The 18646-nt window shown below is 43.8% G+C and overlaps 1 protein-coding gene across 8 annotated transcripts in view; it reads right to left on the bottom strand.

The window, feature by feature from the left end:
- Positions 1-18646, bottom strand: part of ZMIZ1 (zinc finger MIZ-type containing 1) — a 314832-nt gene that overhangs the window by 4924 nt on the left and 291262 nt on the right. For all 8 annotated transcript variants that reach the window (XM_056849848.1, XM_056849855.1, XM_056849854.1 and 5 more), the window contains 4 exons: positions 18479-18546; positions 16676-16744; positions 13226-13473; positions 259-422 (listed from right to left, as the gene is read on the bottom strand). In XM_056849848.1, coding sequence (XP_056705826.1) covers positions 259-422; positions 13226-13473; positions 16676-16744; positions 18479-18546 — 549 coding nt within the window. The remainder of the gene's footprint in view (positions 1-258; positions 423-13225; positions 13474-16675; positions 16745-18478; positions 18547-18646) is intronic.

Consider the following 18646-nt stretch of genomic DNA (forward strand, 5'->3'; position numbering starts at 1 on the left):
ATTTTGGGGGTTTGAGTGGTAAAGCAACCCGTCGCGGTGTGGCCCTTCCTAGTGTAAACTGGAAGCGACATGATCTCATCGGTGTGGCCGTGCGCGCGATCCCCGTTCCCGAGCCCAACGATGGATTCACAGGCAATTGCCCGCCAATACAAGTGACCTGGCAACCCTAATAATGATGCTGTAATATTGCTAGTAAGCAAGTGAAAGATTTGTCCACACAAAAAAATGAAGATGAAACCGAGACACAGGTCAACTTACGGGGTCCTGCATGGGGTGACTTAGGGGTTTGTCGAGAGCTGCTATGTTGCTGGGCATGTCGGGAGGATGTGAGAGCTGAGGCGCATGCATGAAGTCGTTCATAGACGTTCCACCGGGATTCCCGTGAGGAAAATCAAAATTGCTGTGACCTTGGTAACTGTTGCCTAGATGGCCAGATAAAAAGAAAGGGAGGGTTATTCAGAAAGCAGGCTAAAAAGAACACGTTCCCATGAGGCACAACATGTGTAGACATTGGAGCTCCTGACATAGAAGTGGTGTAGTGGTTAAGAGCAGTGGTTTGGAGCAGTGGACTCTAATCTGCAGAACCGGGTTTGATTCCCCACTCCTCCACATGAGCGGCGGACTCTACTAGGTAACCGGGTTGGTTTCTCCAGTCCTACACATGAAGCCAGCTGGGTGACCTTGGGCTAGTCACAGCTTTCTTAGAGCTCTCTCAGCCCCACCTACCTCACAGGGTGCCTGTTGTGGGGAGGGGAAGGGAAGGTGACTGTAAGCTGGTTTGATTCTTCCTTAAGTGGTAGAGAAAGTCGGCATATATAAACCAACTCTTCTTCTTTGTCTTCTTAACTGCACGGCCGCTTGGTCATAGCATTCATTTGTATTCTGACACCCCTTTTACGGACATGACCATGAAACATGTATTAATATTAACAGGGAAGTAGCAGAAACGTGCAACTCTGGCCTGGCTACTGAGATCCTGGTTTCCCCCCAAACCTAATCACATTCACTCAGTCATCTGGAAAATTGAACATTAATGATCTACTCACTGCATCCCATTTGCAGCATCATTCTAATGGCTGCCTTCCTTTCAGAACACTTTCTGACTAACTACGCTGCTGATTATTAGCGTGGGATTGGTCAGCTCGCAAAAGTATCTAACATAAAGGGAGGTGAGCCTCTAGAAATGCTGAGGCCTACTTGCTGAAGCTCTGAAGAGGAGGGTTGCCAGCTCCAGGTTGGGAAATACCTGGAGATTTTTGGGGCAGAGCCTCAGGAGGGCAGGGTTTGGGGAGGGGAGGGACCCCAATGCCATAGAGTCCAATTGCCAAAGCAGCCATTTTCTTCAGAGGAACTAATCTCTTATCAACTGGAGATCAGTTGTGATAGCGGGAAATTTCCAGCTAGTACCTGGAGGTTGGCAACCCTATCTATGCCTGGCAAAGGCAAAGGTTTTTGGGGGGCAGAGCATAATAAAAGTAACAGGCATGCATTGCACAACAGCGCTTTCCCTCCCATTCTCCCCGCCCCCCCGCCGCTCTATTGAGCAAGGCCGGGGAATGGGGAGCGCCAGCTGAGGTTTGCCTGCTATTGGTGACACCTGATACATTTTATTAGGGTTGCCAGTTCCCTCTTTGCCACCAGTGGGAGATTTTTGGAGCCTGAGGAGGGTGGGGTTTGGAGAGGGGAGGGACTTCAATGCCATAGAGTCCAATTGCCAAAGCGGCCATTTTCTCCAGGCGAACTGATCTCTGTTTCCTGGAGATCAGTTGTAATAGCAGGAGATCTCCAGCTACTACCTGTAGGTTGGCAACCCTACAGCTCATGTATAATAGTTTCAAGTGGGTAGCCATGTTGGTCTGCAGTAGAACAGCTAGATTCAAGTCCAGGAGCACCTTAGATAACAGCGAGATTTTTGGGGTAGCGTATAACCTGAAAATCGTGTTGGTTTCTAAGGTGCTACTGGGCTCAAATCTAGCTGCTCAGATATAATACAACTCTTGTCCAGATGCCATTTTAAAAACGATTTCAAATATATCATAACGTTTAAAAAATTAATCACTTATCCAAAATACGTTACCTTTTTAAATGGAATGAGGAGTTTGTCTGGACAAATAAAACAAATGTGAAGTTCTGAAGATTTTTACGAAACGGGATTAGGAGCCGGCAACCTGTCTGTATTTATCTACTGGTACTGTAGAGATGATTTATAGCTATTTTTCTACCAATGCTGAAGAGATGATTTACAGCTTTATTTATTAACTGATCTACTAGTGTTGCATCTCTGAAGAGATATCCACCACACATGGAAGAACAAGCTCAAGAATTGCATAAGGACTCTTGATTCTGTGCCAGTAGAATTATGGATTGTAACCTTGGATGTATTTTAGTATATATAGGTAGCCATAAAGTTTTGTACATGATAAATTAAATTTCTGAGGATATGTCCCTCAGCCACATACTTTTGTATTTTGAGGTTTAATTAACAGTGTTGGGGTGGCATAGCGACTGTTTTTCTTGACCTTCTGAAAACTACCAATCCCGCAAAATGTCCTGACGTGATTTCTGTTCCCAATGGCGAAGAGGGGTTTGTTTCAACTCAGAAACACAGGGAGTAACCAAGATGGCTGCCCTGTCATCCCTCAGTTCAAAATAAATCACATGAATTAGGTTGGCTCTATTACATGCTTTGAGACTACCGAGGAAATGTTTTTGCTATCCACTTGACTACCAAACATACATGTTTTTCTAACTGCTTGTTTGCAATACACAATTCCCAAGGAAAACTGTGCCTATGGGGCTGTCTTAGTACATAACGTTGCAATCCTTATTGTACTTCTGAGAACATATTGTTATGGACCAGCCGTTCCTTAATATTCCTAATGTTTTTTTAAGGAAGCAATTAATACTTTTCCCTCCCAAGCAGGTATATCCTCCAGTACGTGCCAAGGTTGATTAATACTTCTCTTTAACACCATACTTAGAGGGTCAGGCTACCAATCACCCTGTCTGTTGTAGTTGTGCTGCTGACCTTAAGTAAATTCATTTTTGGCTGACTCCACAAATCTCTGCTGGATCTGCTCTGTCAATTAAGTTGTCTGGCACTCTAAATGCTTTGAGCTCATAAACAGAAGTACTGGCACCATACAGTTAACTGATGTATTGCAGATGTGAACTGGCGCAACTTCAACAGATGTTACTAGCCCTAGGTGGAAGTCCTGCCATGTAATCACTCACCGGGGAAGGGCCCTATGATCCACTGAGTAGTCTCTATGGGGTGAAAGTGTGGAGGAAGTATGCACACTTACACCCTCTCCAATGGTCAGCAATGTTCCAAAACCAGCATCACATCCTCAATAAATAGTTTGGAGTGAATCTTTCTAGTACAGGGGTGAGAGCTCTTATCCAGCTCACAAACTGGCCATGGCAAGCCCCCCCCCCCCCACTACTGATCTGGGCTGGCGAGGCATGGGCTGGCCTGATCAAGTAACATTTATGTCATATCCAACCCTTGTAACAATTGAATTCAACACCCCTGCTCAATGTTGCAACTCTCTTTATTTACTAGTATGTTGCAACTCTAGTAAATAAAGAGAGTTGCAACATTGAGCAGGGGTGTTGAATTCAATTGTTACAAGGGTCGGATATGACATAAATGTTACTTGGTCAGGCCAGCCCATGCCTCGCCCTGACCTGGATGGCCCAGGCTAGCCTGATCTCGTCAGATCTCAGAAGCTAAGCAGGGTCAGCCTTGGTTAGTATTTGGATGGGAGACCACCAAGGAATACCAGGGCTGCTGTGCAGAGGAAGGCACTGGCAAACCACCTCTGTTAGTCTCTTGCCATGAAAACCCCAAAAGGGGTCGCCATAAGTCGGCTGCGACTTGATGGCACTTTACACACACACACTCATGTTGCAACTCCTTATTTCAGAGAAAACAGAGAAAACAGAACCTTTATTGGCATTTACAGTAACAAAACAAACAAGGTAAAGCAGCTAGATATGGATCTAAAAAATGAATGAATACACAGTTCATCAGTAAATGTTATAATAATTAAATGAGGGTTCCCCTCCTTCTTTCTCCCTCCTTTAGGACCTTGGCCAGGAACTTGGCTACCTGAGTGGTAACTTCGAAGCTTTTGTCATCCAATAAATGGGCTTCCAGTAGTCATTGCAGTAGTAAATTGTGGAAGAGACCTAATTAAGCTGCATTGAAGCTGTGTGAAAAGTGGACAGTACAAGAGAATATGATGTATTGTGTCAGGTTCTTTGCATTGACACCTACAACATCTTGCTTCGCGTGGTATTCCCTTGTATCTACCACTAACAACAGCTGAAGGGAATATATTAAATCTGGCCAACAAAAATGCTCTACGGTGAGAGGGTAAGTTAGAAAAACACTGGGCCATAGAGTTTATTTGATAAGAAAGGCCTAAAAAACGAGGGGAGCAGATACCTTCAGCACCGGCTTTTATTATTTGGGGATCACTGTCCCATATCCTTTTTTGGATTGTCCTAAAAATATATAATTCACTGGAATTGGACAAGGAATCAAGATCAGTCCCGAGTGATCTGATCCTATTTAAGATAAGCCAAGACCATCTAGAAACAGTTGAGTCACTATGTAAAGCTGCCAATAAACTACTTGGGGGGTATCGAAAATGAGAGCGTAACCAGTATTTGATAGTAGTGATCCAAGCACCAGATTCTATCGTGTGCAGTCCCAGCTCACCGCACAGAGAAAAATAGCAAACAGAGTTTGTGACGCCAAGGATGCGTCTCAAAAAAAACTGCCCTGAGATGCTCCACTTCTTTATTAAATCCCTGGATCCAAACTGGGATTCCGTACAAAAGTTGCGGGATCACAGTGGCTTGGAAAATCTGTAAGGCAGCCGGAACAAAATGGTTACCCTTCTTATAGTAAAAACGAGTTATTGCAGCCATCTTATTTTTTGCCAAGGTAAGGGACTGATTACGGTGTGCAATCCATTTTAAATTATAATGAAAGGAGACCCCCAAATATTTAAACGTTTTCACTTGTTCGATTTCTCTTCCCCTAATTTTCCAAACTGATTGCTTCCAAGTCTTAGAAAAGATCAGAATCTTGGTCTTATCAAAATTAATAGATAGGGAACTCCGTTTACAGAATAGGATAAAAGAAGCTAACAAACGTTTAAGACCCATCTTTGAAAGGGATAGGACAGCTGCGTCATCCGCATATAACCGAATAGGGACTTTCTCAGAGCTTAGCTTAGGTGCATGACCATCAGTATTAGCCAAAAAAGCAGGGAGATGTGAAATAAATAAATTTAATAAGGATGGTGCCAATACACAGCCTTGCTTTACGCCCTTTGTCACTGGGATTTTTTGGGTTAAGAGGCTCCCCTCATCAAATCTAACTTGACAGGTATTGGATGTATGGAGGTTACGTAATAAAAAAGGCGTTGGTCAAGGCCCATATGGCGTAGTTTCTCCCATAAAATCTGCCTGTCGACTGTGTCAAATGCTCTTTGAAGGTCGATAAAAGCAACATATAACTTTTCTAGGGAACTTAAGATATTTTTCTGCCAAAAATGCAAGAACTGTGCAATGATCAGTTGTAGAATGGTTAGGTAAAAATCCAATTTGCTCTTTCCCTGGGAGATTATGAAGGGCCATCCATTCAGATAATTTCTTGAGGAGATGCTTGGCATAGAGCTTTCCTATAGTAGACAAAAGGGTGATTGGTCTGTAATTTTCCGGTTTACTAGGATCACCTTTCTTAAACAATGGTATTATTATAGAATTCAGCCACGAATCTGGGAGGATACCAAATTTGTCTATCAGCGTGAAGAGATGTGCGAGTGGCGGGGCCCACCAATCGGAATTACTCCTTAGGAGCTCTGCAAGAATACCATCAGGTCCCGTGGCTTTGCCCAATTTTAAGCTAATAATATGTTCTTTCATCTCATCACAGGTGACAGGAGGCCATTCTGGTACATCAGGGGCCATAGAAGATTCTCTGATAGAAACCCCTGGGGACTTCACATTAAAAACATTAGAATAGTACGAAAACCATGCCTGAGCATGAATTAAACTTGCCGAGTTGCCGCCAACCGAATAATTAAGTCCTGAAATTAGTGACCAGAAAGCTTTGCTATTTTTACTATTAAATGCTTGGAATAACTGCAACCATTTCTCCATTGCAAAAGCATATTTTTTTCGGCTAGCAAAATTTGGTACCCTTTTCTCTTTTCACAGTACGCTGAGGGGACCCAAGGTAACAGGCCTGAGCGCCTCAGCTTAAACAGATGGCGTAGCTCTTTCTTTGCCGCAAGGCATTCAACATCAAACCAGGTGTTATTTAGGCATTTAGAGGACCTACGACTAATTGGTTGAGCAAAGTTACCAAGTCTGTCAACAATATTGTTATATGTTGACAACGCCACCATTGGGGTTTCAGCATGTAATAGTTTGTTAAATAACTGCTGCCCAGTATCACTATGTATCCATTGCTGAATTTGGGACACAGTAGATGGAGACCATTTAATCCTCTTATACTCGCTGACAGTGTGATCCTGATCCTGGTTCAACAAAATGGGCTTGGCAGGTTCACAACTAGTCTTAAAAGTCAGGAGCAAGGGTAGATGGTCACTTTCTGATCAATTGCCAACTACATAATTGACAATGTGGTTGCTTAGGTCAGCTGAATGGATTGCAAAATCAACAACACTACAACCATACGGGGAGATATAAGTGTACTGGCCGAAGGAACCATTCAGTAGACATAGATTAAAATTCACACACAGTTCCACCAAATGATGACCAGCCTGATTTATAACGGGGTCTTTTGACGACCTAGGGGCTAAAAATGGGAATGGTATAAAATCTTCAGCATCCCATTTCATAAAATTAATTAACTGCATATTATTATGGCCCAACCTGGCGTTAAAATCCCCAGCAAGTAAAAGGGCAGCTTCGGGTCGTGAATCTAAAAGTTTGTTCAGATAGGCATTTATAGTGTTCCAAACTGATGAGGATGCAGTACTGTCAATAAAAGGGGGAATATAAATATTAACTAATATAATTGACTTGGTGGGTAAGAGAAATGCCTGAGCGAAAGGGGGACAAGGGTCTAGTTGCCTAACTTTATATTTACAGGAGTTATTAACCAAACAACACAGGCCCGCTTTAGGGCGGCCCTTGACATTAGTTTTATGAGCCGGGAGGGCATATGAAGTAAAGCCATAATATGAAATATTAGTAAGAGACCAGGTCTCCTGTAAAAAAATAATATCAAAACCATTCAAAAAGTTTAGCAAGTCAGGATCCCTGCTTTTACTTCCCCAGCCAGCAATGTTCCAAGATAAAATGACAAATTTGACCCTGAATTCTACACTTTTTTTAATATTAAAATTTAGTCAGTCTAGTTCAGATATTGTATTTAGGGCGCTGTCGTGTTCTGAACAAACACAACCATTATTGGGGCATTGCAAATTATTTATCTCAACATCACTATTCAGTGATAGGGCTGGATACATCTCTATCGTCCCCACATTATGGCCTCCTGAGGACTGCACTAATCCCTCTCTTGAAAGGGAGTCCCGCTTCATGTCCATTGTTTCTTGTGGCCGGGAGGTAAATGACCGTTTTTCAGATCTTTGTTTTGCTAATTCCTCCTTCAGGCAGTCCAATCTATCCATAATCCATTGTTGATCTTGATTGGATAGGTCAACAAAAGTCTCCTGAATACACTCTTCCATGCTATTAACGTCTGACAATAATTCGGGGGGTGGGTGGGTAGATACTAATTGAAGGTTTTGTGAGGTTGTGCTGTCCTCGGCCTCCTTCTGAATTCCAGCATCGGGCATAGCCTTCAGTTTGGTAGTATTTTCAGCCATGTAATGCTGATTATGCATGGTCAGCCCACTTTCCAAAATTGGTTGCGTATCCCAAGTTATTAAATCATTTTGTGGGGTGTCAGTTCCCATCCTTTGAGGGGTGTCAGCTCCCATCCATTCCTCCCCCATAGAATCAAGAATGGTATTGGTCGGAGCCGGAAGCTTAACAATCAGAGGGTTAGTAATTGTTTTCGTAAAGACCCTCACTGGAAAAACTCCTCTGAACCTAAATCTTTTTTTCCATCTATGAATCAGGGAAGGTATTCTAGTTGAAGCAAAGGTGAAAAGGACCCTTTGAACCTGATTAGGAGGATTGAGTTGTTGTATCTGGAGAAGGTCCACTTTAGCATGGTCAAGCCTGAGTAATGCAGACAGGTGTGATTTAACCCTATAGAGGCCGTGCCAATCAGATGCCCGTCCGAAACGACTGCAGATAGTTAAACATACTTTTTCAGGGTTGAGTATTAGCTGGTTACTACTTTCAGTCAGGCTCTTTTCAGGCATCCGAAAATTGCTGCGTTGATTCCTATCGGTACGTGCTTGTTTGGGCTGTAAATCAGTAGCCTAGAGTCTGGTGTTACTTAAAGTCTTTTTGCATAAATCATATAGTCCGGCTACCTCCATCCTCAACTGCTTAATTTGTTTGGAAATTTCATGGATATGACCAAATATACAGTCTACTGTTCTAGCAGTCAGAGTCAAATGACTCTTCAGTGAGTGAAAGCCCATCCGAATTATTCACTACTTCAGGGGAGGGACTTTGCAACTCAGGAGGCTCAGGAGACCGTGTCATTAAAGCTAGGATGTCAATATTATGGGAAATTTCTCATTCTCCTTCTTCCCTTGGAGACTTTAGAGGGACAAAACGATTTGTTGTTTCAACATTATAAACATAGCATCTACTCTCCCTCTCAGGGGAGAGGAAGAAATCATCAAGTTTGGATTGTTTTGAAGCTGGAACACTCAGGATGCCGTCTGGATCTCTTGGGTGTTTACCAGGTGCCATAAATCCTCCTTCTAATCAGTGTTGGGAGGAACTGTATAGTAATAAAACTTATCCAAGTCTTCTGTGACTGATAGCCTTTAAAATTTGGGGATAATAAAAAAGTTCAGCGGCTTCAGCAATTAAGAAAAAAGACAAAAGTTCTCTTAGCCTAACTAATCCTAGCTAAGCCTTAGCGCCTCACCAAGTCAGTAACAACATAGAAAAAGAAAGTAAAAATTAAAAGGAGCTATCTCGCTTCACAGTGGCAGATAGCCCTTTCGGCTTATGGAAAAAAAGAGAACTAATGAACCAGATAAAACCTTTAAAAAGATAAAAACCTCAGAGCTCCAGGGCTGTGACCGCTGCAGCTGCCGCCATCTTCCACCGACTGTCAACTCTCCTTATTTACTAGTCCTCTTGTCCAGAACAGTAACTTGTTATTGAGTCAATGTATTAGAAGTCTCATGAACAAATATAATTGGGTCCAAAGAAATGGTTTAAAATAGCACACCGTATTTCCATGCAAGGAATCTCAAGGCACACATTGGGAAGTGTATTACTCAGAATAACAGGACAGGGGATTTGTTGAGCCAATACTGGGGGCAGGGCACTTGGACGAGATGCCTTATATGGTTCCCCTTCAAATAAGAGAGCTGGAGAGGGAACTGTCATGGGCTCTGATATCATGAGCCAGTGGTGCTAATCTGGAGAACTGGGTTTGATTCCCCACTCCTCCACATGAGCGGCGGACTCTAACCTAGAGAACTGGGTTTGATTCCCCACTCCTCCACATGAGTGGTGGACTCTAGTCTGGAGAACCGGGTTTGATTCCCCACTCCTCCACATGAAGCCTGCAGGGTGACCTTGGGCCAGACACAGTTCTCTTAGAGCTCTCTCAGCCCCACCTACCTCACAAGGTGTCTGTTGTGGGGAGAGGAAGGGAAGGCGATGGTAAGCCGCTTTGAGTCTCCTTAAAAAGGTAGAGAAAATCAGGGTATAAAAACCAACTCTTCTTCTTCTCCTTCTCTGCCCCCTCCTCACAAGACACCAACCCCTCTCATAGCAGTGGCTGTTCCTCTTCCTCGCTTACTCCATGTCAGCCATCTTCCCAGTTCCCCTGCCTTCAAACAGGTACTGTGGGATAGAGAAGCCAATGGCTATGATATCGCCCATCACTTGGGCCAAGCTATATGACTGGCCATGTTCCACCAAGTTCCTAGGGGTTACTTTGGCTCTTGGGAACCCATTGGCCAGGTCACGTTAAGCTAAGAAGCTGAACCTAACATCTGCCCTACGGTTTCTTCCCTCTCTTGCTGGATTCATCCAGGGCTGGAGCAGCAGGGCGAAACTCTTTACTGGTTGAAGCTCTGGTGTGGACGTGCATAATACCAAGGAGATATAACAGTGCTTAGTTTGTAGAACAAAATCTCTCAAGAGAAATCTCTTAAGAGAAAGGACTGAACATAGGCTTGGAAGGGCAGCTTTTATTAAGGAATAATTAATTCACTGCTCATTTTCTTTAAGAGGCAGCACATCTATTCTAATTTTATCAGATGACATTCTACTCTCTTTCTTTAGGTTGTGCCATGGAGCACAGTGATAAATGATACAACAGGAAGATGCAGAAGAACGGCTAAGTTAAATACTCGCCTGCTAAGCTAGTGGGGATAAACATTTAAGCTCTATTATGCAATCTCATTCTACATAAAGGTTATGTTATTGTGCATTCTTGGACTTGACACCTTAAGAAAATGACAAATGGTTTGGAATGGGCATTATCAGATTTTAAGCAAGATACATCTGCAAGGGTTTCCTTTGATCGAATTAAACAACCATCATACCCCAAACTCATCAAGTGCAATACACTTTCTGGAGTGCCTACATTAATAGTTTTATCTTCATCCTGTGACAGCAGCCTTATTTTCTGCACCCCTCCCTACTTTTTTGAAAGTTTACAAAAGCAAATATCAAATGTAGGCTGGTTTAGAAACCCCGTCCCTGAGTGGGTTTTCAGAGTCACCAGTGTTTGAAAAAAATGGTTCCCAGTTGGTTATCTCGTATCTTCCCCCTTTAAAGTTTTGGCCAACATGTTGACCCTGAACAAAAAAAAAAGGGGGGGGGAACCCAACCTAAAAAACCCAACGCTGGGTACCCAAGGTTGGGTGGAAAAGGTAAAATTATATAATAGAAAAATAACTTTATTTTAAGGCGCTTATAACAAGGTTAAAAACATTAAAAATGATAAAACCAGGCACAATGGCAACTCATAAGGTTGATAGAGACCACACGTGTTTCTGCCTACAGGCCTTCATCAGTGGTCAAATAAAAACCCATATAATGCACACACAAGTAATATACCCAAGCCAACTGGCCCTGATCTTCTTGCAAAATGGGGGCATTCTTTCCCCCCTTTATTGCCATTATCTCTTGAGCACCTCACACAGCACCAGATCTTGTGGCTGAAGCGACAGGAACCAGGAACGGAAGCAAAATTATTTCATGGAAGCCTCTGATGGGATCACATTGAGCTTTGAAGTAATAGAGGGGCTTTGGCGCTTGTCCGGAGGGGAATCCAATTTTGTCAGCTGAAGAGCGGCAAGTTTTAGAGTGCTCAAGACAAATATAATGGGAGCGGAAACACCTGACCCATTTGCTTTCCAGTACAGGCTCTTTTGGAGAAGCGGTTTAATCCCCGGGGAACAGAAGGAATTAGCTGCATAATGATGAAGCCTGAAGCTTTGACTTGTCGTGTCAGTTTCACAGAGCCTCGCATATTCTTCGTTTCCTCATCTACCAACCATTTAGGCAATCCTTTGCAGGCTTCCTTAGGTGTGAACCTCAGTGGGGCTTACGTCTGAATAGACATGCACAACAGTGAATGACACGGCCCACAGAGCTCAATGAACACCACACTCCTCTCAACAGCCATTTCAAAACCAAGAAGTTCAGACAAGCTTTCTTACAGGCAAGATGTAATGCCCTAGACTCAGCCAAGACAAGGGCGATACAATAAATTATTGCAGAAGAATGAAAATTCCCACTGTGTCTGGATCAAATAGACTCCCTAGCCCACATGGTTTTAGCATGTCCACAAATAATATTGCATGAAATAAACGTATCACTCCCTGGATAAAACATCTACAGATGCTTTCTGAGAAGCAGATACTGCGTTATCTGCTGTCAAATAGATCGGTCAATTGATTGAGAAATGTGGAAACGTTTCTCTTTATAGTGTCAAGGAAAAATCAAATCTCCCCTTTTTAAAGTGTGAAGTGGCTGGTGGATAGCCAGTGGCTGTTAAATTTAGGGAAAGGAAGAGTCTTTGTTTCCTCATCTACCAACTGGCTTAGGCAATCCTTTGCAGACTTCCTTAGGTGTAAACCTCAGTGGGGCTTATTCCTGAGTAGACATGCACAACAGTGAACGGCATTGGCCCACAGAGTGCAACGGGCACCACACTCCTCTCAACAGCCATTTCAAAACCAAGATGCTGCTAGAAGATATGAGGCTACAGGAAGCCTGCATTGCTCCGAAGGCAAAATCCAAATGCGAAAGCATTTTTGTTACAACTGACCGAAAAAATGCAAAGAAAGCACGCAGGCTGGGAACTGGGTAACACCGCACATGTTGGCTTCCGCTGACTGAACACCTGCATTAGAGAATAGTTAGCACTTGTTCCTATTACTGCCCCAATCCTTTTGCAAAAAACTGGGCATTCTTTCCCCCTTTTATTGCCGTTACCTCTTGAGCGCCTCACTCAAGTCCCTAATTGCAGCACTGGCTCTTGTGTCTTAAGCGACGGGGACCAGAACCGGAAGCAAAACTGCCAGGTTATTTCATGGAAGCCTCTGACAGGATCACGTTGAGCTTTGAAGTAACAGAGTGGCTTTGGTGCTTGTTGGAGAGCCAGTGTGGTGCAGTGGTTAAGAACAGTGGTTTGGAGCGGTGGAGAAACGGGTTTGATTCCCCACTCCTCCACATGAGTGGCGGTGAACCAGGTTGATTTCCCCACTCCTACACAGGGTTCCAAAAACACGTTTGCCTCTTTCCCCTCACACACAACAAAATTATTAGTCACTTGTATGTTTTCAACAAACCATGGTTTTCTGAACTGGATAGAACAGCAAAGTACCATTTGCTGTGAAAGTGGAAGTAATTAATTAGCTGGCTGCATGGAAAGGGAAGAGAGCAAAATGCATGCAGAGGATTTCTCAGCCTCATTTCATGTAGCAGCATGCCCCAGTTTGCTATTATGCCTGAGCCATAGCACAGAAGCTGTTTGTTTGCACAGTGTTTTGCTTTGGGTTTGTTTGCTTTTTGTTTACAGGAAGAAACCCCAGACACACTAAACATTTCAACCTACCTTGGTTACTGTATTCGCTGGAATTGGTGCTCCCTGGCGGAGGCGGGATTGAGGGGTAAGGTGATGGCCCAGGGCCCAGCGCTGCGATCATCTCCATCACGTTGGGCATGATCATCTGACTCGGACTCATGGTCTTGAACCTTTTGGAAGGCATCCCGTCGGGATCGTCTTTGATGTGAATGTCGGACTTGATCGGCACCGGCCTCCAGCTGCATGTCGGGTCGATTGTGACTTCCTCAAACTCCGAGCTGACAAAAGGAAACAATACTTCACAACGTCACTCGGGCTTTTAAGCATTACATTCACATTAGAAGCTGACTCTCTCATATCAGGTTAAAGCCAAAATGAAGGGAAAGGTCCTCTAAAACAAGACAACAGAGGCAAAGCCAAGACCTAACAGGTATGTGTGTGTGATGTGCTATTAAGTCATTTCCAACTTATGGAAACTCTACGAATTGTATGCGTGTAAAGCATTGTCAAGTTGCACCCGACTTATGGAGACCCCAGCAAGAGGCTTTCCAGGTGAGTGAGAAGCAGAGAAGAAGAAGAAGAAGAGTTGGTTTTTATACCCCAATTCTCTCTATCTTTAAGGAGTCTCAAACCAATTTACAATCACCTTCACTTCCTCTTCCCACAACAGGCACCTTGGGAGGTAGGTGGGGCTGAGAGAGTTTGGAGAGAACTGTAACTGGCCCAAGGTCACCCAGCAGGCTTCATGGTATGTCACGGGGAAACCAACCCAGTTCACAAGATTAGAGTCCACTGCTCATGTGGAGGAGTTGGGAATCAAACCCAGTTCTCCAGATTCAAGTCCACTGCTCTTAACCACTACACCATGCTGGCTCTCAGAGGTGGTTCACCATTGCCTTCTTCTGCAGGGCCTTCCTTGGCAGTCTCCCTTCCAAGTACTGACCCTGCTTAGCTTCCGAGATCTGATGAGATCAGACTATACCTCCCCTCTCTGAATTAATGACTTCCAAAAGCTCCTGACCTGGACAGCCCAGGGTAGCCTGATCTCATCAGATCTCAGAAGCTAAGCAGGGTCGATCCTGGCAAGTATTTGGATGGGAGACCTCCAAGGAATACCAGGGGCTTGATGCAATGGCAAACCACCTCTGAACATCACTTTCTTTGTAAACCCCACTAGGGGTCGCCACAAGTCATATGTGACTTGACGGCAAAAAATGCTCCTATTGTCCACGGCCTTCCTCAAGTCTTGCAAACTGAGGGCCGTGGCTTCCTTGATTGAGTCAGCCCATCTCATGTTGGGTCTTCCTCTTCCTTGACTATGAGATATTGATAATTGTATTTATGGCTGCAATATTACATCCCCTCATTTAAGAGGGAAACACACACGAGGATTAGTTTTCCTTGTGGATGGAAGCCTAAAGCAGAGCAAGAAGCTTTGCAGTCATATATTTTAATTGTTATGTTGCAAAAACAACACACACACATAGTCATAAAGATTTTTAAAATCTATTTATGTATATATCTTTGAGCCTGGAATGTTGATTGCTTAGATCACTTGAAGAAGGCTGTATGGCGGAAACCTGTATGGTCAGAGTCTAATGGTGTGATTTTATGTCTTATTGTGTTATATGAGCATGTCAGTTTGGTAGGCTTTTGCAGGGCCTTATACGTGCTACATGCAGTATTAGATTTTATCCTGAAATAAATGTATACATATTTTGTACTTACATAATTTTTAGACTGTATAACCTTTGGCCTTGGATGTTTACTTTTTCTTGACCTTTTGGGTACTTAATTCTGGTGTTTAGGGTTACGTTTTCCCCCCTTTGTTGTTGGTGTGGCTCTTCCTCTTCTCCTACTGCCTTCAACTTTTTCTAGCATGATCATCTTTTCTAGGGTATACAAGGAAAATTCCAGTATGCTCTATATATTCGTTATGTAAACTGAAGAAGATTGGAACGAGTGAGGACCTGGGATCGTGTCATTGTTCCATTTTTCATGGTTTACCATTTGTATATGCTCAACTGTGGAAAGATCACTTTGTCTACACCACTTGTTATTTTGCATACATTTGTATAGTGTACCATGCATTTGCCATTACACTTTGCCAATTTTACTCCTGTACGACTTATCCGTCTTATTCCAAGGAGTTGTGTTGTCTTGAACCACATATTTAAGATACACTTGGGTTATTCTTTTGCTTTTTGTACCTATTAGGTCTTGGCCTTTGCCTCTGTTGTCTTTCAGGCCCACAATCTCTTTCTAAAGCCCTCCTTGAAATATCCGACTTGGGAAAGGTCAGACTAAAAAAACATATGACACCTGAAGCTGCCTTATCCTGAATCAGACCCTTGGTCCATCAAGGTCAGTATTGTCTGCTCAGATCGCCAGTGGCTCTCCAGGGTTTCAGGCAGAGGTCTTTCACATCACCTTACTTGCCTAGCCACTGTAACTGGAGATGCCAGGAATTGAACCTGGGGCCTTCTGCCAAGCAGAGGCTCTACCACTGAGTCACGGCTCCTCCCCTCTTTCCACAGCTGAGCATATACAAGTGGTAAATCATGAGAAGTGGAACAGTGACAAGATCCCAGGTACTCACTCGTTCCAATCTTCTTCAGATTTCATAATGAATATATAGAGCATTTGGAATTTTCCTTTTATACACTGGAAAAGACTAGAATGCTCTTATTTATTGAGCAACTTCAGACAAACAGCACTGCAGGCTTCTTGATATGGCCTTTGCTTAGGTGGCCGAAATAGACACTTCCACAGAATCATAGAGTTGGAAGGGGCCCCAATGCAGGAAATTCACAATTACCTCCCCCCACACACCCCCAGTGACCCCTACTCTGTACCAAGAAGACGGCAACAAAAAAAAACCATGATCCCTGGCCAATAGGGTTGCCAACCTCCAGGTACTAACTGGAGATCTCCTGTTATTACCACTGATCTTCAGCCAATAGAGATCAATTCCCCTGGAGAAAATGGCCGCTTTGGCAATTGGACTCTATGGCATTGAAGTCCCTCCCCTCCCCGAATCACACCCTCCTCAGGCTCCACCCTAAAAACCTCCTGCCAGTGGCGAAGAGGGACCTGGCAACCCTACTGGCCAATCCGACCAGAAGAAAATTGCTTCTTGACCCTGGAAGCCTATTTTCACCTTGTTAATTACACTGGTTTAGTGTCAAAGGCTCACAACTAGATGTTAGGCGACAGGACAAAGACAAGCTCATTTGGCTGGTGCCACCAAATGAGCTAGGAGTGTGATCTATGGTAGACTGCTTTAGTTTGGAACCCACCGTTTCCCTGAACTGTTTTATCCCTCACCCTCCTCGCTACCAACATATAGCGCAAGAGAACCCCCCCACACACACACCAAGAAATAGTGCCCCCAAAAGACATCCACCTCTTAAGCAGAAGGTTGTGAATACCAGAAACAAAGAGATGTTCTTGCTTTCTTAACAGCAATGTTTCACTTACTTTTGTATGGCGTTCAGAATGCCCCACATGTACTGGTCAACTTCGAGGCCCTCCAGCAGAGCTGTTTTACTGGAAGAAGGAGGTAGACACAAAATATTATTATTGTCTTAAGAATGAATGATGTGACCACATTAACACATGAAGCTGCCTTCCACTGAATCAGATACTTGGTCCATCAAGGTCAGTATTGGCAGCGGCTCTCCAGGGTCTCAGTTAGAGGTCTTTCACATCATCTACTGCCTGGTCCTTTCAACTGGAGATGCCAGGGATGAAACCTGGGACCATCTGCATGCCAAGCAGAGGCTCTACCACTGAGCCACAGCCCCTCCCCGTTACAGAGTAAAGGCAGGGTCCCTGCTCTGAGGAATTTACAATTTGGTGTTGCGGGGGGGAGCAGTCTGGAACCGAGCAATGCCGTTTTACGTCACTGCCAATCTTCTTTGCTGAGGAATTTCTGCAAGTCTCTAGCAGTGGAGTCCTATGCAGGATTACACCACTTCTACATCCATTGAAATCATGGGGCTTACATTGGAGTAATTCCACACAGAATTGAACTGGAGCAGAATCTTTGCTTCAAAAACCACTGGTTTAGGCAGGGCTGTTGATTCTTCATAAATCGCTACGCTGGCTGCAGCAATGACAGCTATAATTGATATGAATTAGTATGATTTCATCTGAAAACTTCTTGTTTCAATAAGTCCATTGAGTGAGGCCACAGGAAAGACACATGCCAATTAAGACCACCTCTGTTCCAATATTTGCAGTTGAGATGTTTTCTGAATCACTCAAAAAGGCAGGAATAGATTGAGGAGGCTTTTATCTACAGTTTACATAGTCTTTTATTTATATATTTATTCACCTTACTCATACCCTGCCTTTCTCCCCAAAGTGGCTTTACAGCATCCTCCTTTCCTCCATTTTTATTCTCACAACAACCCTGTGAGGTAGGTTAGGGTAAGAGTGTGTGACTGTCCCAAGGGCACACAGCAGGCTTCCAAGCAGAGCGGGGATTGGAACCTGCATCTCCTAGATCCTAGTCTAACAGTCTAATCGAGGGGTGTCAAACATAAGGCCCGGGGGCTGGATCTGGACTGTGAGCCAGCCGAGGCGGCCGCCCTCTGATCCCAGTCTGCATTGGTGTGGCGTGGCCCGGTCCAACCAAGTGACATTTATGTCATATCCAGCACTCATAACAAATGAGTTTGACACCCACCCTGCTCTAACCACTGGCTTTCTTTTGGATATCATTATACTTAGATTTATTATACTTTTTGCCTCATCCATAGTTTTCAGCCATTTCCCACAGATTATGACTTGCAAGAAAGAAAGAAAGAAAGAAAGAAAGAAAGAAAGAAAGAAAGAAAGAAAGAAGAAAGAAAGAAAGAAAGAAAGAAAGAAAGAAAGAAAGAAAGAAAGAAAGAAAGAAAGAAAGAATTCCAAATCTTGTGCACTTTAAAGATCCTGGGACTTCTCTTTAAACCAGAGGTTCCCAAACTGTGCTCCGTGGAGCACTTGGTACTCCGCGAAACATCTCCTAGTGCTCCATGAAGAAAGAAAAATACTACTGTCATTCAGTTTAGTCTATATGTGCTAGGTGAAAACCTCTGCTTTAAACGATAAACGAAACTGAACATCCAACGTGGACACTCTCCTGCTTTGCATTACGTTTTCACACAGTCTTTACCCATTGCAAGGTTCTGTCATCGTTCAAACAGAACAAATCTGCTGGTGCGAATTTTAAACTTTCAAGACACCCGATGGCCGCCTCCTTCCAGTGCCCCCCCTGGAAAGAGTCACACTCACTTGCACACGGGACAACGCCACGTCCCCCGTTCACAGTTCAGCTGCAAGTAGGATTCCAGATCAAAGCACTACAGGGAGGGAGGGGGGGAGAAAGCCACAAATCACATCAGCCAAAATAGTTAGAGACCATGGCAAAGAACACGAAAGAAGTGGCGGATAGAAACTATC

Source organism: Euleptes europaea, chromosome 5 (genome assembly GCF_029931775.1).
Source record: "Euleptes europaea isolate rEulEur1 chromosome 5, rEulEur1.hap1, whole genome shotgun sequence".
In the NCBI taxonomy this organism is placed as follows: domain Eukaryota; kingdom Metazoa; phylum Chordata; class Lepidosauria; order Squamata; family Sphaerodactylidae; genus Euleptes; species Euleptes europaea.